Source organism: Pan paniscus, chromosome 19 (genome assembly GCF_029289425.2).
Source record: "Pan paniscus chromosome 19, NHGRI_mPanPan1-v2.0_pri, whole genome shotgun sequence".
NCBI lineage: Eukaryota > Metazoa > Chordata > Mammalia > Primates > Hominidae > Pan > Pan paniscus.
Genome location: NC_073268.2, coordinates 58,436,551 through 58,461,664, shown reverse-complemented (window position 1 = coordinate 58,461,664; position 25,114 = coordinate 58,436,551). Strand labels below are relative to the sequence as shown.

Here is a 25,114-nt window from a genome sequence, read left to right as displayed (position 1 = left end):
CTTAAATTCCTGTGTTATCTGGGTACACTGCACTCCCCAAAGAGAACTATTAAAAGTTATCAGTGACCTCCTTTGTGTCCTTCAAGTCTATTTCTGATCTTCAGCCTCCCGCACCTCCCTTGTATAATGTTGCCCCATCAGCACACTCACCTTGGTACCCTCTCTCCACTATCTACCCTGGACCTCCTCTGACTTTCCTGCTGAGAACTTCTCTGCCTTCTTGCTTTTCCTGCATTGTGTGCTGCCTGTACACACTTCACTTCAAGTGTGACTGGGGGCGCCTTGCACACATTCCTTAACCTTGCTCCCCGCCTCCTGTGGTTTGGATAAGGTTTGTTTGGTCTGGCCAAGTCTCCTGCTGAAATTTGATCCCCATTGTTGGAGGTGGGCCTGGTGAGAGGTGTTTGGGTCATAGGGACGGATCCCTCATGAATGGCTTGGTGCCATTCTCTCAGGAGTGGGTAACGTGTCATTCTTAGTTCCCAAGAGAATTGCTTGTTGAAAAGAGCCTGGCATCTTCTTTTCTCTCTCTTGCTCCATCTCTCATCATGGGACACACCGGTTCCCCTTCCTCTTCTGCCATGAGTGGAAGCTTCCTGAAGCCCTCACTAGAAGCAGATACTGGCACCGTGCTTCTTCTACAGCCTTTAGAACTGTGAGCTACATATATCTCTTTCTTTATCAATTACCCAGTCTCAGATAACACAAACAGACTAAGACACCCCCAAACCCTGAGAGTATGAGTTGGTTTAGTTCACGTGGCTTGTGTTCATCAAGGAACAGCTGAATGTTTTCACAGCGTGGTCTACTGTCAGCTAACACCTTCCTGGTCTAAAAGGAACTGCCCATCTTCCTGTGGTCTCCCAGAAAAGCTCCTCTCCTTGACACTCCGATGGCACCATTGTCCCCAGCACCTCCAAGACATCTTCTGGATGTGCGTGAAAGGAGCCCCTAATTTACAAACCCTTACCACCTGATTTCTCCTCCTTCCACTCTACTGCCTCCGCTAGCTTATTCTTCCTACTTCCTAAGTAGGTTCCATGGAGACTTTTATTAAAAGCTTTTCTGCCTTCCTGGTCCCAACAGGATTAATCAAAATTTCTTACCTTGGCACCCAAGAACCCTGGTGTCAGTGCACAGACGTTGTTTGCAGCATCTGTACTCACTGCCACCCTGATTGATACTGAAGTCAACAGGATTTGGATTTCAAGCTGGACTTGGTCTCTCAGTGGCTATGTGGGCTTGGGCAGGTTATTCAGCCTCACTCTCATCAAAGACCTTGGGTGGCATAAGTGGGATTTCCTACATGTAGCCTGTATGTGTCAAACAATGAAGACCCTCCAGTGATCAAGGATCTTGCTTGTTGAACATAGGCGCAGAACGTGGCTACACTGTACAACAGTAATGGTAACACCCCTGGACTTCAGAAGGTGAACAAAAGGGCTCCCCTCCCTTCCTTCTTCCATCTTCTCAGAGGTCAACACAGGGACCCTCCTTTGTTTCTTCTCTGCTCGTGGAGATCAACAAAGCGACTCTCTCTTCCTTTCTTCTTGATCACCCCTTTTGACCCATTGGAGCTATTTATTTCTTGGCATCCCCAAAATGACCATTACATGTAATAGGTGTTCTGTAAGACTTTGCAAATGAATTGTTGCATGAGACCACCCATTCATTGTATAGAGAAAAGATCACTGAGAATGAACAGATCTTGGTTTAGGTTCAGATTTGCCCTATTCTGACTGCATCACATTCAACAACTATATAACCTTGCTAAGCTTTAGTGCCCTAAATTTTCATGGGGTGCTCTGGTAAGTGTTCAATAGCCGCACGTGGCTAGTGGCTATCATTTAGACAGATAAGATGTAGAATATTCCCATCATTGCAGAAAGCCCTATTGGACAGTGCTGATAGATAAAACACTACAAGAAGGGTGGTGTGTCTGCCAATAATGTCATTAAATACTATTTATGAGAAATGCCTAGAACAGAAGCTACACAGACAACAGAAACACTGCATTTGGCAGAGGAGACAGCCTCTGTCTCTAGATTACTCCAGTGTGTCCATGGAACTCGATTAGTAGGGATTCAGACAAACAACTAAAAGACCCCATTGCAATCATCTGGGCTCATTGAATGATAGGAAAGAAGAGGAAAGGGCTACCTTGGAAAGGTAGCCCCACCTTACAGAGGAGCCCCTAGTGTTCCGCCAAAGATACCAAGCAATTCTAAAAGATAATCTGAGGCTTCAAATGGGAAGTTATGGCTTTCAGGTTTTGTTTTTTTGGTTTTTTTTTTTTTTTTTGAGACGGAGTCTCGCTCTGTCGCCCAGGCTGGAGTGCAGTGGGGTGATCTCGGCTCACTGCAAGCTCCGCCTCCCGGGCTCGCTCCCATTCTCCTGTCTCAGCCTCCCGAGTAGTACTTTTAGCAGAGACGGGGTTTCACCGAGTTAGCCAGGATGGTCTCTATCTCCTGACTTCGTGATTCCCCCGCCTCGGCCTCCCAAAGTGCTGGGATTACAGGCGTGAGCCACCGCACCTGGCCAGCTTTCAGGTTTTTAAGCCTCTTAATCGATGTAAGAAATCGAGCCTTAAGTCAAAAAGGCAAAGGGAGCTGCATGGTATTTAGCTCAGGGAAAGAGATTGGGAGGCAATGTATAAGAGATTATAGCTTATCCCAATGAGGAGATATTATCAGATGATTGCCGGACCTCCGATTTCCCCAGATCCTCTTCAATATATTTCTATAATGTGTTACTTTTAACAAATGCCTTGGCTGGATTTGGCATTACCAGCCTTACCCTTAGTTCCTCGAGGGCAATACCTATGTCCATCTTTTCACTCTTCACAGCACAACCACGGTGCTCCTGCAGGACTTGAGATTCATGTCACTCCTTGCCTTAAAACCCTCCAAAGGGTTCCAGATCCCACTCGCACACCCAGGATTGGCTACATAATTTGAGGCGCCCAGTGCAAAATGGATATGCAGGGCTCTTTGTTCAAAAATTATTAAGAATTTCAAGATGGGCTGGGCATGGTGGCTCACGCCTGTAATCCCAGCACTTTGGGAGGCCAGGGCGGGTGGATCACATGAGGTTAGGCGTTTGAGACCAGCCCGGCCAACATGGTGAAACTCCATCTCTGCTAAAAATACAGAAATTAGTTAGTGTGGTGGCACGTGCCTGTAATTCCAGCTACTCAGGAGGCTGAGGCAGGAGAATCGCTGGAACCCAAGAGCCGGAGGTTGTAGTGAGCCGAGATCGTGCCACTACACTCCAGTCTGAGCAACAGAGCTAGTCTCCATCTCAAAAATAAATAAATAAATACATAGAATTTCAAGATGGTGAGAATAAAGCACTAAACCAAGCATAGACCCTTCTGAGTCTCACACCAATGAAGCTGGCCCTGCCCATACATAACTCCTATAGATAGCTACTCAAATTTTCAGGGTCTTTTAAAATGTGTTTCTCTATCTAGAACACCCATGGGGGTCTCCCACTGCCATCGTGTTGCATATTGATTTCTCACCTTTCAGATAATTGCTTAAATGTCCCTACTTTGAAAAGCCTCCCAAGGCCCAAACACTCAAGTCCTTATAAATTCTCATAATTAACATAGTTCTTTGTATGATTATTGGTTGCTAATATAATCCACTGACTGTAAGCTCTATGAGGACAGACCCCATTTCTGTCTCATTCATCATATTATTTTCATGATCTCATAAAGCACTAGCACATAGAGGGTGTTCAGTAAAAATTTGTTTATTGAATCCGTGAATAAATGGATGAATTGCAATTTTCTACAGACCATCTCTTCAAAGGACTGGCAGGGGGGACAGGAGGAGGATGACTCTGGAGGTGAGCATACCACAATTCCCAGTCCAAATCCAGTTTCCAGCCTAGTGTCACTCAGGACACCTGATTCAACCAGCCCGAGAGCAGGGAGACAGTAAATCCAAAGATTTGGATCTATTTGTGTATTATTGGACCATCCTATTGTTCCTACTGGGTCTCAGTGTATTCTTCTCACTTGCCACTGAATTTGACTTGCTTATATATTTTTCAGGGAGTTTTATTGATTACGAAAAAAGACTTCATTATATTATTCCTCAAAGTCTTATGGGTTTCCAACCTCTATTTTGAAAGACATAGCAATGGCTTCCAAAAGGCCAAGCAATGCAGCCTTTACAACTAAAAACATAAGCGTGTCTCATCTGACTGATAACAGTATTTAACTGAGGAGAGAGAGGCTATGACTGGGGGGTAGAGGTCAAAAAAGAGTTTAGCCTCATCTGTAATGTTTCATCATCTTAAAAGGGTAATACATTTCTACGTTGTCATACAATTTTATATAATATTAAGATATAAAATGTAAGTCGTTTGCTATGCAGGTAATATGGACAGAGGAAAAAAAGAAAAAAGTATATATAAATTAATATTATATATTTGCTTCATCTTCCTGGCCATAAAAAAAATTAAAACTCAAATTCTTAAAAACAAGGATGCTATACCCAAAAATATCCATATATATGGATATACAGAAATAAATATATAGATATGGTTTAAATGTTAAAATAAGCAGCTGCCTTGATTGTATCCATGACATAACTGATGCTACAGAGCTTCTCATTCTCATCATGGGATGGATTTTGTTGACTAGTATAATTCTCTAGTTGTTTTGATCTCTTTACTGAGCCAGAGTATTTCACTAATGCCAATCTGCTTATTAAATTTTAATTTGATGTCTCTTCAACTCAAAATTACACTCTAACCGTGCAGTCTTCTGTAAAATCATGCAAAGGTAAAGAATCACAAGACTATGTGCCGTCAAGACCTTTTGTATTATCCATTTGGAATTTGTAGTAAGGCCCATGTCTTCGGCTCATGTGCCTCTTCCTCTGTTTGCCCAATTGACAGCTCAAATTTTGTGTTAGAGAATGTCAAGCTTCTTTTATTTTTTATGAATAGAATTAAGCTACACTATAATGCTGCTTTTGTAGACATGAATGAACAGGTATTGCACTATTGGTTAGGTCATATTTCTTGATTTCTAACAACATATACTTTTAAAGTTAATTTTACAGGTCTAGTCCCCCAGAATGACTCAATCTCCCATTTTCTATTGGACTGTACACTGGTGCTATAAATTAAAACCACATCATGTTACCTGTCCCAGCTGGTACATTCTTGCATCTCTGGGCCTCAGTTCATCTCAGGCCCAGTGTGGCCACCGACACTGCAATTTAAAGTATGAATAAAACAAACCTAAGCTCTAGGACTAAACTGGGGCACCCGTCTCTACTGTTATCCTTCTTAAGTTGCTTTGTAAAATAAGCATCTGAAGACATCATAGTATTATTTCAATCTCCAAGCCAGAGCTTTCTGTTTCTTACCAGGGTTTCAATAACCTCAACAGCAGGGTACAGCAGTTCCAGCCACACAGGGCACATTCCAGAGCAGAATAGAGGCTCCCTCTTTAGTCTGGGCACACATTCTTCAGGCCTGCTTATTTGAGGCCTGCTCTCTGCTCCCCTAAAACTCCTTGTTGTTTCTCCAACCCAGCAGCTGAAGTTCAGCTGCCACTGAACCTCACTGTTGTTTCTGTTATAGCAAAGTGATACCAGGAAAGCTGAATAACCTTCGCTTATATCTCCTGGCTGGCCCCATAAGCATTTGAGCTTGCCATCCCCACTCTATAGCTTCTGAGGGTTTTAACACTAAAGCGCCTTGGGTTGTTTTGGCTCTCATAGTCTTAGAAATACCTGTACCTCTGGGCTGGCTATTCTGTGCTTAGAGGGCCTTGCTTTGTCCTGTTTCCTAAATAGGTAAAAACTTTTTTTTTTTTTTTTTTTTTTGAGATGGAGTTTCTCTCTTGTTGCCCAGGCTGGAGTGTGATGGCACAATCTCCGCTCACCACAACCTCCGCCTCCCAGGTTCAAGCGATTCTCCTGCCTCAGCCTCCCGAGTAGCTGCAATTATAGGCATGCACCACCACACCTGGCTAATTTTGTATTTTTAATAGAAACGGGGTTTCTCCATGTTGGTCAGGCTAGTTAGTCTCAAACTCCCTACCTCAAGTGGTCCGCCCGCCTCGGCCTCCCAAAGTGCTGGGATTACAGGCATGAGTCACTGCACCCGGCTGAAAACTATTTCATTTTAGCCTGCTATTTCTAGGGATGGGATGTGCTCAATTGCCTAGCCAGCACTACCTGCACTCTGGGGAACTAAACAGTCTGAATTTCAGAGTGGAAAATGACCATTCATGTTATAGTCCCTGCATTCAGCTATTTCTTCTGGTTGGTGCATCAGTCAGGATAGGCTAGGTTAGGCTGCAGTAACAACTCCATAGTGTCCATGGCTTATGACTGCACGAATATATTTCTTTCGCATGTTGAATGGCTGCAGTGGGTCAGCAAGTAAGTTCTGTTTATTGTGGTGGCTCAGGGAATATCTCAAATGTTCTTGGTTGTCATGTCAAAAGGAAGAAAACTTTGGACAATCTCACACTGGCAATTAAATATGCAAGTCTGAAGTGACTCACATCCCTTATGCTCGGTCACATGGATCCACTCATCCACAAGGGACTAAGGAGGTGGAATGCTGTAAATAGTTTAGTAGTCTAGGCCACTTATGGCTACCAGGGTTGGTTTTCAATGACAGAGTTCTGGAAATCAAATAACTGTACCTCACTCAATCTCTTCTAGCATCCTGTTGGCAATACCCATTGACATTGATGAGTTGTGGGACTAGCCTCCATATACCTTTTATCAAATTGTCAGGGAATGGTTTTCTCTATCTGAAAAAACAGAGTACATAGATACTCAGCTTTTATACTTAAATTCTACTTAAAGATAGAATCAAAGAAGTTTAGAGCTAAGACTTGGCAATACTATGGTAACATTTATTGTACTGATGGTATTGATTATTTATAATAAAATATTACACCTTCATGAATATCTGTTGGGATATTAAAACATTGGTTTTAAAATAATTTCCTTTAAAAACACAACTTTTGAGGATGTCTAATTCATTCTAAACAGCTTAGAAGAAGGCACTGTAGGATGATAGCAAAGAGCTTTGGAAGCAAGCTCATCTGAGTTTAACTCCTGACTCTGAAATGTGCCCCTGTTTGGCTTTGGGTTATTTTCCTTCCCTAAGTCTCAATTTTCCCATTTTAGAATATAAATAATTAAATGTATGTACCTTAGCCGTGATGTTGAAATAATACACGTACAGTTGTTCTGCTCAGGAAAAGCTGGCTATCATTATCATTACATGTATCAATCTCAAGATAGGATCAATGACACAGAAGCTGGATGCCACTCATGTTTTAATTTTATACACATTTTCCAAAAGTAAAAATTTCTTAAATGCTTCTGTCCTCAGATCTAATTCCAATAATGCAATCATTTTACACATTTTTTGTTGTTGCTGAGAAGGGAACCACTGTCTGGGATTACTCTCCTCTCAGAGACCAATTAACAGTATAGGATGGGTAGTTAAGAGTTCACATCCTAGTATCAGCCAAGAGGACTCAGGAGATTGTCATGTTATATGATGGGATCATAGTAAGCACTCCACAAATGTTAGATGTCCTTCCTCTCCAGGAATTTGATTTCTGAGAATCCAGTGAAAACTTTAGTTGTCTATTGTCACGTAACAAATTACCTAAGAACTTAGTAGTTTAAGACAACAATCTATTATTTCTTGAGATTCTGTGGGTTGACTGAGCAGCCCTTCTCTCTCACATGGTATCAGCTGGGGCACTAGGAGAGTGGGAAGATCCCAAATGGCCTCACTCACATGGCTACCAGTTGGTGCCTGCCTAGCCTGAGAGCTCATCTAGGGCTGTTGGCTGGGGAGCCTCTCCATGCGCTGCTTAAGCTCCCTCACAGCATGGTGGACTCAGGCTAGTCAGATTTCTTATATGGCAGCTAGCTTCCAAAAGCAGAAGCTTCCAGGCCTTCTTAAAGCCTAGACATAGAATTGACACAGTGTTACTTCCATTGCACTCTATTGGTCCAAGTGATCACAGAGTCCGCCTATATTCAAGGAGGGTAGACTTCACAAGGACATGAGTATTTGGAGGCATGGTTATTTTCCCACAGGTATTTCCCACCAATATCTATGATATCTACCTTAGGGAACTGGGAAATTTGGTCGCCCCTTCCAGCACTGCTGCAAAGCACCAATATGTTAATCTTTCAGACTGTGCTACATGTGGTGCTCATGGGTGTTGTCTGTGGAGCTGGCTTATTATTTTCCTCTCAGGTTGCCTGTCCTCCTCTCTCTTCAGGAGCCCCTGTCCTTGCTATACCCATGAAGAGCACTGGGGTTGAGAGATGAAGACAACCAGCTCGTTGCAAATAACTGGGTGGCCCTCAATACAGATATGGATTTTTATTATCAGAAAATGTGCAGTTTTGCTAAAGAGCAGGTTCTTGGGCAAGCAGAGCATCATTTTTATGGAAGTAGGGAAGGCATTCTTATGTCTGAGTGACTGCAGGGCTAAAATGCCAAAGACGGGAATGTTGAAACTTAGTCCAAAGATTTCACATCACCTTAAAAATTAACCTTTACTTTACAGGGAGGGAAAAAAGTGCTTGCAAAATAAAAGTTATTTTTATGGTTCCCACGGCCCTATGCATACACAAGCGGATATTATTTAGAATAGCTATGAAAGGCTCCCTGTTCTCAATAAGCTCTCCCCTCACTCTACCATGATGCCATCTGAGTTGTTCAGGAGTCATGGTGATGTATTTAGGGGTCTTTCCTTGCCAAAAGGAAAACGTGGGCTGCAGAAAGGGTCTCCTTCTAGCTCCTAGCAAAATTAGCAAATGAGTAGGTCCTATGGGAATGAGCCAGAGGTCACAAGACACATCCTTCTAATGTTGAAAGCCAAGGATCTCTCTGAGCTGAGAAAGAATTCAGAGCTGTTTAGAGACAGGGATGAGGGAATGTATGCAGCCACTTCCCCATTCTGGATTCCCTGCAGATGGAACTGTCCCATTCTGTAGCCCAGGCTGGAGAGCAGTGGCATGATCATGGCTCACTACAGCCTTGACCTTCTGGGCACAAGTGATTCTCTCACCTCAGTCCCTCAAGTAGCTGGGACCACAGGTGTGTGCCACCATGCCTGGTTAATTTTTTTTATTTTGTAGAGAGATGGGGTCTCCCTATGTTGCCCAGGCTGGTCCTGAACTCTTGGCCTCAAGCAATCCTCCTGCCTCAGCCTCCCAAAATGCTGAAGTCCTAAAATTCTTAAACAGGACCACGCTTCTGATCCTTGGAGCTCTTGGACTTCAGCAGGAGCCACAGCACCCATTTCATATGGCACTATCTGTTGACCTCTCAGGATCCTTCTCAACTCAACCTTCCAGATAAACATTCCCAGTGGTCTAGGACTGGCCCCCAAGGTGAATTGATTCACCATTCCTGGGGAAGAGATTGAGTATTGTTTATTTTCCCCATGAATGCATGAATACTTATCAGACCATATATATTAATATAGAGCTCAGATAACATCATCAAAGCACTCTGCATAGAAGGCTGGTCTTGGCAGTTGGTGCCAATGGTGAATCCAGCCCTGCTGGGAACAGTTTCAGGGCCAGGGCTAGAAGAGGGGAGGCTGCAAGGGAAGACTCGGGCACAATGATGAGCAGCAGCTTCACCTCCTCCTTTGTGCTTTGGGTTAGCCCTGCATACAAAGGGAAGGAATCCGCCCGTTTCTGGTGCAAAACAAAAATTATAACCTAAAATCAGACCCCACACTTCAGCTATTTACAGCATGAACTCAGGACTCAAAAGTGCCAGGTGAGGTGTTTATGACAACACTCTCCGGAGACATAAATGGAAATTACTAAAATTATAGGCGACTCGGTTATTTAGGGGCAATTACACACATTTCTAAATCTGAATGATGCTTGGGTAAGTGGAAGCCTTTGACATTCCAGCAGCCCTTCTTAAAGCCACATGATATTAAAGATAGTTTGGGCTTAAATAAATAAAGCCAGATCATGTGCCAGTATTTGTAGTCCTAAGATTCTTAAACAGGACCATGCTTCTGAGCCTTGGAGCTCTTGGACTTCAGCATTAGAATATTTACCCTCCTGGAGTAGCTGCAACATTTTAGATGAGAAACCAAATGTTTATTTGTGGAATTTAGCCTTGCCCACGGTTTACCAAAATAACAAAAAAATTTTCTATGTCTGAATTACATTTCCTTCCCATCACAGTCTTGTAATGCCAGGAATATATATGCTTCAGTAAAAGGACTGCATAAGCATATATTCCTAAAAAAAAAAATACAGTTCATGAAAAAAGTCAGAAATGTTTTACCCCAAACACATAACAAATAAGAGACATGCTGAATTTATGTTTATTCCCACTATTGTCTAAAAGTCATAACTACCAACATTTGGTTACTCTCATTGCTAAAAATTTTAGTGGCATTTATATACCTTTGTTTCCATTGGAGGCAAAAACAGAACAACTAAACCTACAATTTGATTTCTAAAATGATATACTGAGACCACAGCACAACCCCAATACAAGCTTCTCATCTGGACGTCCACTCTTCTGGCATTCTGAGATGATTTGTGAAATTTACTAACCAAGGTCTTAAAACACTTTTAAGAAACAGAGAGAGAGAAGGAAATGGAGTTGGGGTTAATGGACAGTGGTTAAGGCAGAGCAAGGAGAACACAAGGATACAGAGAGAAATGCTAATAAGAGAGAGAGAGACACAGAAGCGTGAGAAATAGGAGAGAAAAGAAAGAAAATCTTGCTCCCCTCCTGGTTCATCTTCCCATTTCAGAGCTCTCAGACCAAAAGGATTCAAAACTAGCATGCTTTCTACACCATCTAAACATACTTTCCAGGTGATTAAATGCCACTTTTAAACATACAAAAGAATTAGAATAAATTATAAATAAATTATCTTGGGATACAGAAGTGCTTTCTGAGCATAATTCCAAAGGCATAAATCACACAGAAAACACTGACACATTTTTACTTGTGTACTTTAAAAAACCATAAACAAAATGTGAAGGTAAGTAACATATAAAGAATATATTGTCAGTACATAGGACAAAAGTGTCACATATGAAGAAATACAGTGGGCGAGGTGCCTGGAGAAGGGGGGCAGTGGGTGTTCAACTCCAGGTTCAGGGGCTGGGGGAACTGAGGAATATCTCTGAGCACGGAAATGGCTTTATGAAAGCAATGCTCAAGTAATAAAAGTTTGAATTGGAGAGATGAGAGTGGAACAAAAAGAGACGTGCAGAACACATTATGAATTATGCATTATGAATCACAGCCAAGCTGGCCCTACCTACTATTGTTCCAAATGCACTCCGTATTTCTCTACCTTTGTTTTTGATCAAATTACCCCAACTACCTCATACCCAGTGGCCTTTCCCCTTCTTACTGTGGATCCTTTAAAGCAAAACTCAGAAACCACCTACTTCATGATTCCTGACTGCCTCAGAGAGAATACAGTCCTCCTTTCCAGCCCATTCGGATTACACACAAAATGACAAGAATCACACCAGTTATCCTTTTTACCTTCTCTATTAGATTGATTACATTTCTTCATATCCTTCCCATAACCCAGACGCCTAGTAAATAGTAGAAAATTAAGGTTTGGAGGCAAACAAAAGGCTTTCCGAGACAGGAGGTTGGTACATTTCCATCAGCATAATCCTTTAATAAGTGACTATATTAGCATTCGGTTCAAATGCTGAGACGGTGCTCTGGCTCAGCCTTAACTTAGGGGTATCAAAACCACACCCGGTGGGGTCCCTAGCAGAAGCCGACCAGCCGGAGGGTGTTGGGGTAGCTCTTGCGCATGCTCATGCATTTTTCCTGGTCGATGTACAGGGAATTGGCTTTGACAGCCAGGTCATACTCGAGGGTGGCTTTGATGTGGACCAGCGACTGCAGGGTGTCCTCTGCATCCCTCAGGCGCTGCTGCAGGGTCTGGATGGTGTCGTCAACCTCGTGTACCTCGTTAACAAGGCTGCAGCATAAAGGAATCAGCATGGTTAGGTCAGCATGTAGCTTACGCAACTCCAAGTACATCACATTGTAACCAGCGATGCAAAGCTCACATTTTCTTTACTTTAGGATATATTTATCAGCAAATGAGAGGTGTATGAGATTAATAAAATATAAAGAAATATAAAGAGAATGGTGACAATGAACCAATGGGAATGTAGATGTCCCAGGAGATAGAAAAGGATTTCATAATTATAGAAAAATATCTAGACCGTTTTAAAATCATTATGCCAAGGCAATTCTATAGTTTCACAGAAATTCACAACTGGAAAACGAATTTAGAGAGGTCACCAAGCCCAACTTCCTTGTTTTACAGACTAGGAAATAGAGCCCAGGGGTTCATAAGCTGTCCTTTCCATCGACACAGGGCCCACATGTGTTTGTAAGCTGTACCTGCTTATCCAGGAAGCTAAGAAGGAAATTCAGCACTTCAGTGGCCATAATAAGAAACTGGGTCCCATTTCCTGGCCCCATTCCCCTCTCAGCTCCTTGAGACAGAAGAGTAGAAGCAGAGACCCAGGAAGACCTATCTCATCATCTGCAGACACATCCTGGAATATGCTTGCAATTTCTCAGACCTCGAGGGCTTCACTCTTGCTGTCCCCTAAGCTCAGAATGCTCCTAACCCATTCTTCATCCCGCTAATTTATCCCATCCTCAAATCCTAGGTGAATTAACACTTCTTCCGGAAGTCCCTCCCTTAACCCGGAAACCATCAGCTGCCCAGTGTTGTGACCTTCAAAAGGACCAAGCTTTTTATGGCACTCAGGGTCTTGTGATTGTCTGCTTGCAACATCTGCTGTCCTTGCCCAGGGCTGCATCCACAGCCGCTCCTGCAAAAATACAGGTGTGCAAAAATTACTTATTGGGTGAAGACCAACTTTCATGCCCTAGGTGAAACGGAGGACGTCTTGGGAGGTAGAGAGTTGCCCAAGGTCTGAATCCATGGGATCTACTAAGAACAAGACCCAGACCCAAGGCAATAAAAAGGAAGGAAAGGCAGGACGGAGCCTGGAGCATTCGCTTCCAAGCCACTTGTAGGTGGCCTAAGAAGAGGAAGGCTATGGTAAAGGCCCCCACGCAGGCTGATTGAAGCAACAACAGGCCATGGGAACATATCCACGCTGTGCAACACCTTTCATCTTACAAGCTCTACTGTCTCCTGCTTTCCAATGAGGAGGGGAAGAATTAAAGTTTAAGTGCCAAAGTTTGGTTTTGTCTGGGGGCGGTAAACACAAAACCAGAGAACTCATCAGAAAGCAAATTTCTTGTTATTGTTTAGGTCAAACTGAATTAAAAAAGAAAGCCTTTTTAAAGATCCCAGGGTATAAAATATCACTAGCAAAGAAATACATCTTCGGCGAGGCTGCCGCAGATGGCTGGTAATGGGATTTTTGATGGTGGATTGTTTACAATCACACGGGGCCTGCCTCTTGTCTCCCACCCTCCCTGGCTTCAACAGGAACCCTGAACCCCAACGTAGGAAACAGAGCAGGATGATATATGTGTCTTTACTCCTTTCAGCCAAATACAAGTCTAGTGGAAATTTTATCTGGGAGGGAACATTTGAAAATATACATGTCAAAACATCAATGCTAAAAAAAAAAAAAAATCAAGAGATATAGAACGTAGGCAGTTAGAATACTTGTTTTCACACTGCTGCATGGACACAGCTAGGGAATAACATGCTTCCACTTCTCTCATCGTTAATTAGAAATATATTTTTCATCATCTTCAAGGCCCTATTTCACTCCCAGTTTCCTTGTTCTTGGCTGATTGCAGAGAGCTGTTCTGCTGAAGTCACTCTTTTTCTTTCTTCTTTTTTTTGGAATTACAGAACCACAAATTGTCTTGCATTCAAATACAAATAAAGCTACCACAGTTTATATATATATATATACTAATATATATATGTGTGTGTGCATATATATATATACATAAAGATTATTTAAGTAGAGCAGAGCCTGGTCTGTCTGGCCTGCCACCAAAAATGCCAAGAATGTTTAGAATCACTTTTGAAATAACTCGTTTAGAACATTTTTAAATAAAAGTAAGTCTTGAAATGAAAACAGCAATTTTTCTCAGTCCCCACTCCCCTTAGTTTATGATCTTTATTTTTTCTAAATCTAGACCGCCGAAGGGCTGCTTTCAGAACCATCCATTTAAAAAGGAAAGTAATCCCCTCCCCCAATAATAATCCTAAAGATTTTTGGCAAGGATATTTTAACAAGAAAACTTGACAGAAACAAAAGTAGGTTTTGTTCAAAAGTCAGTAAAGGAGCAGAGGAAATAGACATACCATGAAGTCGGCAGGAAGTGAAAGAAAAGCAAATTCTGTTTAGCCAGGAAAAGGAAAAAAAAAAGAGTAAAAATCATTCAGCTCCTCAGGAGAAGCTGTGAATGCCTCATTGTTTGATAATTCCAAAGTCCTATTAGACCACTACCCAAAACTCATTTTAAAAGCAACCCTGTGTTTGTCTAATGGCAGTATAAACAATTTATTTGTTCCCATCTCCACTTTTGATGACTCTGCAGAGATTTTTGGAGAATGAAACATCAGTTCAGCTTCTCCTAATAACATTTACATAAAGTCAAAACTGGTGATCTAACTCTAATAGGCCAAGTGGGTGTGCACTCACTGCTGGGTTCTTCTGAAGCAGAGAGGTGCCTCCAGCTGGCTGTCTAGGGGCCCATGTAGTCTCTGGAGTGGAGAGCTGCTTATCCTAAATAATGAGCTGTGCATGAAGAGGGGTTCTATGGAACCCACTTTGAAAAACATGCAGCCTGAGTGATCTCTTCTGTGGCTATGGCCTAGATAACAGCTCCACCAGGAGAAATACAACTCATCCTGGAAATGAAGATCATTTGCGTACAACCTAAAGCACGCTTCATGGCACTCAACACAGACAACATGCGTGCTACACACGTAAGGTGTTTTATCATAATGGTCTCCTCTGTGACCTTCAGTTTCATCCTCTGTGTGAGAGGGAGATGAGCATGCAGCATTTCTTTGCCAACTCTTCTCAAATGAGATCAGGTACCTGACAGGGGGATGGTAAATGCATTACACGACATAAAACACAGGAGAAAGAGAAGCAAATGGCTTGGTGGAATAGAACTCTGGGGTGAGACAGGCAAAGACTCAAACTGCAGCTCTCTCACCACTAAATGTGGCCTGGGCCAAGCCACTCACCCACTCCTGCCTCAGTTTCCTCACTTGTAATATGAAGGTAATGAATGAGATAGTATAAAGTGCTTAGGGCAGTGCCCAGCATCGAGTCAGGTTAAGAGATGGTAGCAGCTATTATTATCATTGCATTGATTATCGCCATCATTATCTTTACTATTATTATCATCATCATCAATGTTGGCCTCACAAGATCCCCCTTCCTTCCATTTCAGGAAATCCACTGTCTCAAACCACCACTTATTTCTTTATTTTATCCTTAGGATCAATCCTTCAAGATAAGAGAATTTTATCGTGGAAGCAGAGCGAGTGGCATCTCCCCACTGCACCAGAAAGGCTTCTGGAGTTCACGCACTGCCCTTGGCTCCTCCAGTTGCTATCAAGTTGATTTACTTCTGCATGGAGCATCTTAGGACCTAAGAATAGCAATGATGAAACCCAGAAAGAAAAGGCAGACTCACAGGTATTGGGAAATTGGAAATGAAGCCAGATTGTGGCGGGGGTAGGGAGGGAATCTTGGCCAGTTCCTTACAAGTCCATCCCAAAATGAATCTTCAAAGTGAAAATAATAATAAAATTCAGGTAGTGTTTAGTAGATAAACTGTGGGGTCAGATTCCTCCTGCTGTGTATATATAGGAGCTGTGCTCGATGAAGACCAGCTGGCTTTGATTTCTACTGAGAATGAAACACATTGAAATAAACTTAAATGAGATCCTCAGTCACAAAGGCAGCAAATGAGTAGATAGGAGTCAGTGGAATTGGTACTGAAAGTCCCTTTTCTGTCGCGTTCCCCATGCTGAGAAATACACAGAAAGTCACAAACTGCTGCTTTTAAGACAGGAGTTCTGGAAACTCCGAAGACTCCAAGAACATGCAAAAGAACCCGAACACCACACTGGCCTCCCTGAATGAGTTAAAGGCTTAATAGCACTTTTTTTGTGTGTAGCGTTGATGTCCTTTCCTTTTTTAAGGATTTGTGGTAAAATATACATAACATAAAACTTTAACCAATCTTAAGTGTACAGATCGGTGGCATTAAGTACATTCACACTGTTGGTGCAACCGTCACCGCCATCCATCTGCAGGACTGTTTCATCATCCCACACTGAAACTCTTCTGCATTCAACATCTCCCCATTACTACCATTCCCACAGAAGGCTCCTACATGCTGCGTATGGGCAGAAAGCAGCTTTCTAAAGAGCCAGGCACCACAGTTGGTCTGGTGGCCCTCCGAGCGAGCCCCGAGCCTTCCCCTCCCACCTTACCGTAGCTGAGCCATGTCTCGGCACAACTCAATGTTCGGCCGTCTTGTGCGCTCATCCAGTCTGGTCTGAGCCACCTTCAGGAAGGCAGTCTTGTCCTTGATGGCCTTCTTGATGGATTCTATGGTCATTTCAGTCTGGAAAATCTCCTGCAGGGTCTGTGACAAAGAGAAGCAACTGCCTGAGGCTTTGGTGTGGTCCCTTCAACAACCCGCCTCCCACCTCTTGCCTGTCCACTCCATGTCCAGCACGTGCCTCGACCTCGCTGATGAGGAAGTTGCTTCACCAAGACCGTCTATCCTTTCCAGCCCTGCCCCAGGGAACCCACGTGTCTCACTGGAGCTGGCATGCACCTGCTCTGGAGAGTGGGCGGCGCCTCTCTCCCCAACCCTAGGCTTGGCAACCTCATTTTGGTAGCTGGAAATCAGCCAGGGTGGGAGTATTTCAACTACAGAAATTGGCAAATGCTACAAATCAGGGGCTCCCTGCAAGCCGCCCCCAATGGCCGTTGTTAATTACTGACCAGCACACACCTCTGTGTTCTGATAAAAGTGAGGCTTTGAGTGGCCCTGATCTCCCTCCTCACATCCATATGTCTGTGCGTCTCTTCCCACTTTCTCTTCCTACCAACCTGAGCGTTGCTTTCCTGCTCACAGAGGATTTCCCTTGCAGAGAATCAGGCTTCAGTTTCAGGTACCTCACTTGCAATAGAGGAGTACTGGCAGTTTTGTATTCCTGATTTTGTATTCGTTTTTTCTTAAAGAGGCCACCACCCCAAATTGCATAAACATGGATCCCCCTTTGGTTCTCCCTCCTCTTTCTCTGTAAAGAGAGTCCCTGTCCTATGCTCTGAAAAGCCTCCCTTCTCCACGCATCTTGATCTCTGCCCTCCTGTAGCTCCACATCCTCCCCATTACTGTCCCTCTTCCTGGGTTCCCTTCCATGGCCTGGAGACACAACCAAGAATCATCTTTTTTTTGGAAACCCTATGTTTTTACCACCACTCTCCCATCCAGTCCCAACTGAGTCCTCTGCCAAATGTATTCAACCATGGCTGTGCCCACTGCCTTCACTTCCCACCCACCCAGTCTCCCAGTGGCCCCTGGATTCTGTCTCTGGCCCTAGCTGCTGTCATGAAACTTCAGTTTCAAAGCTGACATCGAGGCCTCTCTGACACCTCCCTCTCCTTAAGCCCCTCATCTTGTTTTCTCTGGCCAACTGTTGTTCCAACTCCCTCCTTTCCAACTACTCCTCATTCCCTTCCAGTGCAAGGCTTTGTCCTTGGGTGACGTCTCTGCAATATCCTTTCTACGCTACAGAGACCTCATGCAATCACAGATTTAGCACTTGTGTCATCCAGGCACTCTTCAATCTGTCACTTGACCTTTGACCTCTCTCCCAAGCTAAAAATCATTTCACTGTTTCTATCACTAAGGCCTTCTTCAGATACTGTGTGCTCCATGAAACCATCTTGATCTCTTGCCAGTGGAAACAACTGCTCCTTCTTGTAAACTGTGTTCACATTTCATCTGTGTTTCCAAGTTCTTTCTGCACCTTTCTGATGCAAATTCCCGTTTTCTATGTGCATGTCTTGTCTCTAAGACGTGAGATGTATGTACATCCCCGAGTGCCTAGCACAATACCTTGAGTGTACCTGTTAGGGCTGAATAGTGCCTCTTCCCCCAAAATTCCTATGTTGAAGTACGAATCGCCAGTGCCTTGGAAGGTGACCATATTTGGAGACAGTGTCTCTGTGGGGGTGATTAAGTTAAATGAGGTCTTTAGGGTGGCCCTAATACAATACAACTTTGGTGTCTTTATAAGCAGAGGAAATTTGGACACAGACACACACAGAGGGAAAATGATGTGAAGACACAGGGAGAAGGTGGCCATCTACAAGCTGAGGAGAGAGGCCTCAGAGAAAACCAACCCTGCCGGCACCTTGATCTCAGACTTCCAGCCTCTATTAATTAATTTTCTCTCTCTCCAGTGAGAAAATTGATTTCTATTTTGGAAAATAGAAATCAATTTTCCAATGGAAAACTGATTTCTATTGTGGAAATTCATTACCACAGTCTGTGGTACTTTGAGTTAGAGCAGCCCTGGCAAACTAACATATCAGTAAATAAAAATTTGTTGAAGAAGGAACTCTGTCACACCGGCCTTCTAAAAGGCCTTTAGAATGTCTTCTTATAATTGATAGTGTCTGACCTCATTAACCTTCTCATCAACATCTTCTACAACCTGTCTTCAACCTACTTTTCCATGTTCCTCTCCCAGGACACAGACCATCTACACCAGCCACACACCAGACTCTTTACAGACCTCAATTCATCCTCTGATTTGCTGTCTCCAAGGCTTTCTTCAAGATGTGGCCCCACCTGGAACCGTCACTTCTCCTTCCAAACCCCAAAAACACTTTTGTACTTGTTATTTGATAATCATGATTTGCAATATTCTATTCGTATTGTTTATGAGCTTTTCATATGCAAGTATTTCTTCTCCGTAATGTAAACTTCCTAAGAACAAAAACTACATTTGATGCTTCTCTCTGCTCTTCACAGCATGGAACACACTGTCTGGCTCAACTAATATTTGTTGCCTAAAGCAGGCACCATGAGAAGGAAAAGTAAATCGCTGCAGCCTGAGAAAATGTGGTACCCTCAACTGGGTAAAACCATCGTAGGCAACATGGCTCATGGTGCAAGGTTCTTAAAAAGAAGAAACAACATTGCTTGCTTCAGCAGCACATATACTAAAATTGGAACAATACAGAGAAGGTTGGCATGGCCCCTGAGCAAGGATGACATGCAAATTCATGAAACGTTACATATGTTTTTACTATAGGTAACAATACATTATATAGTTTCAACTAGCTAGGGGGAGGATATTGAATGTTTCCAATCCAAAGAAATGATCAGTGTTTGAGAGGATGGATATGCTCGCTCATTACCCTGACCTGATCACCATACATTAAATGTATCAAAACATCACTGTCCACCCATGAATATGTACAATTATTTTTTGTCAATTTTAAAAAATAAGACACAACAAACTATATGCAGCATAATCCACAGAAACAATAAGAGCTCCAAGACTGATATGAAGGAAAGGAAGAGCTCCTTGTTTATCTTGAAACATATGAATTCTGCTGGACTCCTTCATTTTATAGTCATTGTAAAACTCTTATGCTTTCAGCACTTAAAATTTTTCAATATCAGAAACACTTTGAACTACCTAACAGTTTCCTGTATTTGGTTTTGTATTCCAGAAAAGGGGTCTAAAATACTTTAACAGAAAACATTTCTACCATATGTTCTAATAATAAATTCACTTCCTAGTTATATACAGCGATCCATTAAACTTTAATAATAATATTTTTGTTTCTATTAAAGACTAAGAACCTTTCATTATATAGTGCCTTCTTTGTGTTCCAAATACCAGTGGATTCCAATTTCATTTTGACACCTGGCTACCTGGCTGAAATAAATGGCATGCTTTGTGCTGTTTTAAATTTTTCTTGCTCTGTGTGGCCAGGCTGTCACATGCCTATGGTGCCTCTCTGGGAGTGGTGAGAGATTTGTGGTCCCAGAGCACACCGCTCTGTCCAGGTCAGCTAAGGGGTACCACTGGCGGTTGACTTACCTTTGCTAAGTGCGTCTGAATCTTATTCTTAGCATCTGCAGTCTCAGCAATGCGATTGGTGAAAGACAAGTTCACTTTGTTGAATTGATTCCACATCTCATTGGCAGTCACAACCAAGAGGTTTTCAATGTCGTCTCTTAGCTTAGCGGAAGCTGCCCGTTCACTCTGGGAGCGGAGAATATTGTCATCTGTAAATTTGGCCCAGGACTCAGGCACTGAGACACTGAAAAAGAGAAGCAGAAGCAGACAACAGTGAGAGTGATGAATCAGCCTACAGGATCGCTAGGCAATCATTTATCCTGAGAGAGAGAAACCCCCAGGTCGCTGATCCTAGCTTCATTATATAAATGTGAATATCAGAATGAGGCTTATTTTCAACTTTCCTTAATTATTCCTTATTTTACTGCTAATCAGTTTTCTATTTATCTAAAGCGTAAGCTGGTTCTTCTGCCAGTTTCAAGGGGCAAAAGGATTAATGAATGATGTGAACGTGTAGGTTCATTATAAATGTGTCACACATCACCTCAATAAGCATATGACAAAATACTCAGCCTCAAGGGTAATCAAAGAAGCATTAATGAAAACAGCCTACTAAGGAAATATTAGCAGGAGTAGAGAGAATGATCATTTGCAGTGCTGGCGAGCATATTTAGAAAAAGTTTCTCTCGTATCCTACAGATGAGAATGTTGAATTGGTACAACCTTCCTGGAGGGTAAAGAGGCAACACAAACCAACAGCCTTTCATTCAAATGTGGAAAACCCAGAACTTCCACTTCTAGAAATGTATTATAAGGAAACAATGTACCCAAGGATATACGTGTGAGGATATTCATTTCAGCCATATTTATGCTGATCCCTGAAAAATGAGAAACTACCTAAATGCTCAAAAGTTTAAAACAAAAAGGTTGATTATGGTACATTCAAAAAAGTAATCCATATACCAGGCAAATTCATGTTAAAGTAGAATATTTATTTTACAGACAATGTTACTGAAAAATCAGACAGGCTATATTTCAACTGCATGCATTGTATGGTATGTGAATTTCAATCAAGTTAACTTTTTTAAGAAAGTGGCTGGAAGAGACCATGGATCCTGCCCAAAATTGCATCCAGGGGCCTGGCAAAGAAACCACTGGTGGGGTAAGTTGAACAAGCTGTGGTAGGAAAGGCATCAAGCTGTTTTCAGCCTGTATCCCACAGCATCCAGGGCATGCTATACAATGGCAAATTGTGGCTTGTCTGTGTTTTTCTTTTTTTTTTTTTTCTTTTTTTGAGACAGAGTCTCACTCTGTCACCCAGGCTGGAGTGCAGTGGCACGATCTCGGCTCACTGCAACATCTCCTTCCAGGTTCAAGTGATTCTCCTGCCTCAGCCTCCTGAGTAGCTGGGATTACAAGCACCCACCACCATGCCTGGCTAATTTTTGTATTTTTAGTAGAGACGGGGTTTCACCATGTTGGTCAGGCTGGTCTCGAACTCCTGACCTCAACTGATCCTCCTATCTCAGCATCCCAAAGTGCAGGGATTAGGTGTGAGCCACCGCACCCGGCCTTGTCTGTGTTTTTCTAGGACTTCTGCATCAGGTAGGGTTATTTTCATAGTTAGAAAATATAAGTAACAAATATTACTTTACAAAAGAACTCAGGATGCAATTATCAAGGTCTGACCACAGAACGTGCTTGCTTACTGGAGACTTGTCCAAAGCTGGGTGTGTTTCTCACCTTCAGATATCTTACCATGCTTTCCATTTTAACCTGTAAGCTGTGTCCTTTCGAAAGGAGAAAGAGTTAAATGACATCGAAATCACAGCCGTGGCGTGTGCCTGACTTACGTTGCATCGACCCTCTCCACTCCGCGGAAGTAGCCGACACCGTCTGATGTGTTGCGCAGGTGGTGGCATTTGTCGTCGATCCGGTAAGCCATCTGTTTGTCACTCAGGTCCTTTTCCAGCTCATGCTGGGACGCTCTGTCGGCTCTGCAATACAGAGTCGGGAAGTGGAGCTTCACACTCAGGTGACAATGTCCTGCAAGGACACATGAGTGCCCTTCCATATTGGGACCTCTCTCACTGTTGCTCTCACCATCTCTCCCTCTTCACACAGTGTTCAATTTCTCAGTCAAAACGAGCACTCTCTGGATATGCCCATACCTCTACGTCACTGGGACCCTAACTCCCGTCTACACTTCTCCTTTCATAGGGTGGGATGGAAGTGGGTAGAGCAGGTGAAGATAAACAGGGGTCCAGGATCTGCAGCCCCAGCTGGGGCCCATCTCCCTAAAACACACAAACTCTTCCAGACAGGACACGGGTTCAAAGTAATCTGTCCACATCTGTGCCTTCCATTCCTTCCTTTTCCTTTTCCTCTTCTATATCTCAGCTCCCTTTTCCTCCATTATTTGAATATAAATCCCCAAGAAATCATGAGGCCTTTATAGCCGAGCCTCCTGCCATCCATTGGTAACCTTGGTTTGTGGTCATGCTATGGCTAAGAAGTTTGCCAGGAGATAAAAACCAAGGATCAAAATTAACCTCAGGGCAGGAGTGAGAGAGGGCTTCAGCAGAGATCGGGAACTAATGGTCCACCCAGGCTCACACACTCCAGCAGCCACTCTGCTGGAAGGAAGAGGCCTCAGTGAGCTCTGAGATGTATGGTCTTGCCTGCACTGCCAGGCAGACAGGGGACCCACAGCTTATTACCAAAGACAGACACTGGGGGCAGGCATAGGTGACAGGTGAGCCACATGGAATACTTCATTCGACAAATAATTATTGAGTGCCTCCTATGTGGCAGACACCATTCTGCAAGCCTGGGAAGCGTCAGTGGACACCATCAACGTCTCTTCTCTAAGGAGCCGACATGTTTCTGGGAGGAGACAGCACATTCAATGAATCAGCAATTTGTGTGGTTCGAAGAACAATGCTAAAAACAAAGCAGGAGAAAAGAGACCAGGACTGTGGTTATGATTTTAAAGAGGATGGCCAGAATAGGTTTCACCAGGTGACATTGAGCAAAGACATAAAAAAGGAGGAATCAGATCATGCAGGGCCCTAATGGACATGGGAATGAATCAGGTTTTCCTTCGAGTAAAATTGGAGGCCATTGACTTACAATTTAAAAGGATCATTCTGGTGCTGGGCTGAGAACAGACTGCCGGGGGCAGAAAGACCCATTAGGGGGCCACTGCAGTTACTCAGGTGAGAGATGAAGGCGGCTTGGATCAAGAGGATGAAAGTGAAGGAAGCAAGAAGAAGTATTCAGATTCTGGATATGGTTTGAAGATAGAACCAAGAGAATCTCCTATGAAATTGAACACCATTGAGAAAAAAAAAAAAGAGCTTGAGTCATTGGAATACTGGAATTCCATCAACTAAGATAGGGGGTTGGCTGGGGAGGGAGAAGCTAGGGGAGAAGATGGAAGTTCAGTTGACATAGTAAACTTGAGTGTTCACTGAACATCTACATGGGAGACATGAAGGAGGTTGTTGGAATTTGAAAGAGACATCTAGGCTAGAGATAAAAAGTAGGGAGCCACTGACAGATAACCAGTATTTGAAAAAGTAGGAGAGCTGAATGAGCTTGGGAATTTCTATATTCTCAGCACCTAAAAATGGTTTTGGTAGAGCAAAGCCGTTCACTCAGTAAAGGCTGTGTTGAATGGAATGAGTCAGTTCTAGCTGCAGGTTCCCTTCAACTTAGCCTGTGCTTTCAAGCAAATCACTTGACCTCTCAAAGCTGTTTTTCTTATTTGTAAAGTGTAAATGAGAGTAGCGACGTGCAAATGATCTGCACTTTGTGAATTCTAAGACAGTATACATGTGCGAAGGATGAAAAAGGAAAAAGCTCCCTTCCCTTGCCACTTCTGTGCTGAGGCTCTTGCCTTAGGTGATTATGCTGAAATTCTAGGACTAGAAGGCCTTTCTCCTTTGGTCTGGGACCAAGATGTCCCACAAGCTTCCTGTCTTAAGCTGAGACCCTGTTAGAGAAGGGGCTGAAATGTTCAGGAAGCATCTATTGTTACAGTTCACCTCTTGGGAGGTGGGGCTTGGGCAGGTGGAATAGAGACTTCACAGCCTTTTACTTCCCATCACCTCAAGTGAAAATCCCTTCTCGTGCACACTGTCAGGTCTTGGCTGGAACAGTGGTTGAAAACATATGCCTTGAGAGTGTGGAATGATGAACAGTGGGACTCAAAGGAGGGGAGGGAGGAGGGTGGGATGTTGGAAGGTTGCTTAGTGGTTACAATGTGCGGTGCTCCAGTGATAGATACTCTGAAAGTCCTGATTTCACCACAGTGCAATATATCAATGAAGCAAAATTGCACTTGTACCCCATGAATATATACACATTTTTTACAAAATTAAAATGTTAACAAAAGTCATATGCTTCAGCATCAGACAGCCCTGGTTCAAATGTCTTTGCTGCTTGCTAAACCTGACCAGAGGAAAGTTATAAACTAATGGTAATAATACCCGTCTTTCCAGGCTGTCCGGAAGATAATTATGTGCCTAGCAGATGCTAAGTGCTCAGTAAGTATTAGGTCTAGTAATATCGTAACATGGGTGATTTTTATGACTTTAGAACTGGGGCTGCCTGGACACCCTCTGATCTGGCCTCGGAGTCTGCTTGGACAGGCATTTAAGGCAGCATCCCATCACCACGTCTTACAGCCCAAGATGGGAAGACCTTGGCTGCCCTGTTAGTGCCTAATGAGATTCTATTTTCAGCTGAGATCCAAGCTGAGGGTTTCATTGCTCCTTCTGAAACAAGTGTAGTTGATAAACTCTCTTCCAGTCACCTGCCCTGGACAGACCACAGTGGCCGCCCCACAAATCCTGGAGAAGCCATCCCGGGAAGTGAGGTAGGCATTATGCCCACTGTGTATTAAAGGAAAGCCAATCTCCTTAAAGGATCAACAACAAGGATTCCAAACAGGTACAAACACACAGAACTTTCTGCAAAGGTCTG

The 25,114-nt window shown here is 43.2% G+C and overlaps 1 protein-coding gene and 1 non-coding gene across 5 annotated transcripts in view; one reads left to right on the top strand and one right to left on the bottom strand.

The window, feature by feature from the left end:
• Positions 1–11,676: 11,676 nt before the first annotated feature.
• TEKT3 (tektin 3) overlaps positions 11,677–25,114 on the bottom strand; it is a 40,705-nt gene continuing 27,267 nt past the window's right edge. For all 4 annotated transcript variants that reach the window (XM_003805544.5, XM_008972487.4, XM_055101170.2 and 1 more), the window contains 4 exons: positions 21,979–22,122; positions 20,147–20,369; positions 16,505–16,659; positions 11,677–12,013 (listed from right to left, as the gene is read on the bottom strand). In XM_003805544.5, coding sequence (XP_003805592.1) covers positions 11,797–12,013; positions 16,505–16,659; positions 20,147–20,369; positions 21,979–22,122 — 739 coding nt within the window. In that variant the 3' untranslated portion in view covers positions 11,677–11,796. The remainder of the gene's footprint in view (positions 12,014–16,504; positions 16,660–20,146; positions 20,370–21,978; positions 22,123–25,114) is intronic.
• On the top strand, positions 19,237–19,339 carry LOC112437717 (U6 spliceosomal RNA). The gene has a single exon (XR_003026261.1). It is a non-coding gene; the product is annotated as a U6 spliceosomal RNA (small nuclear RNA).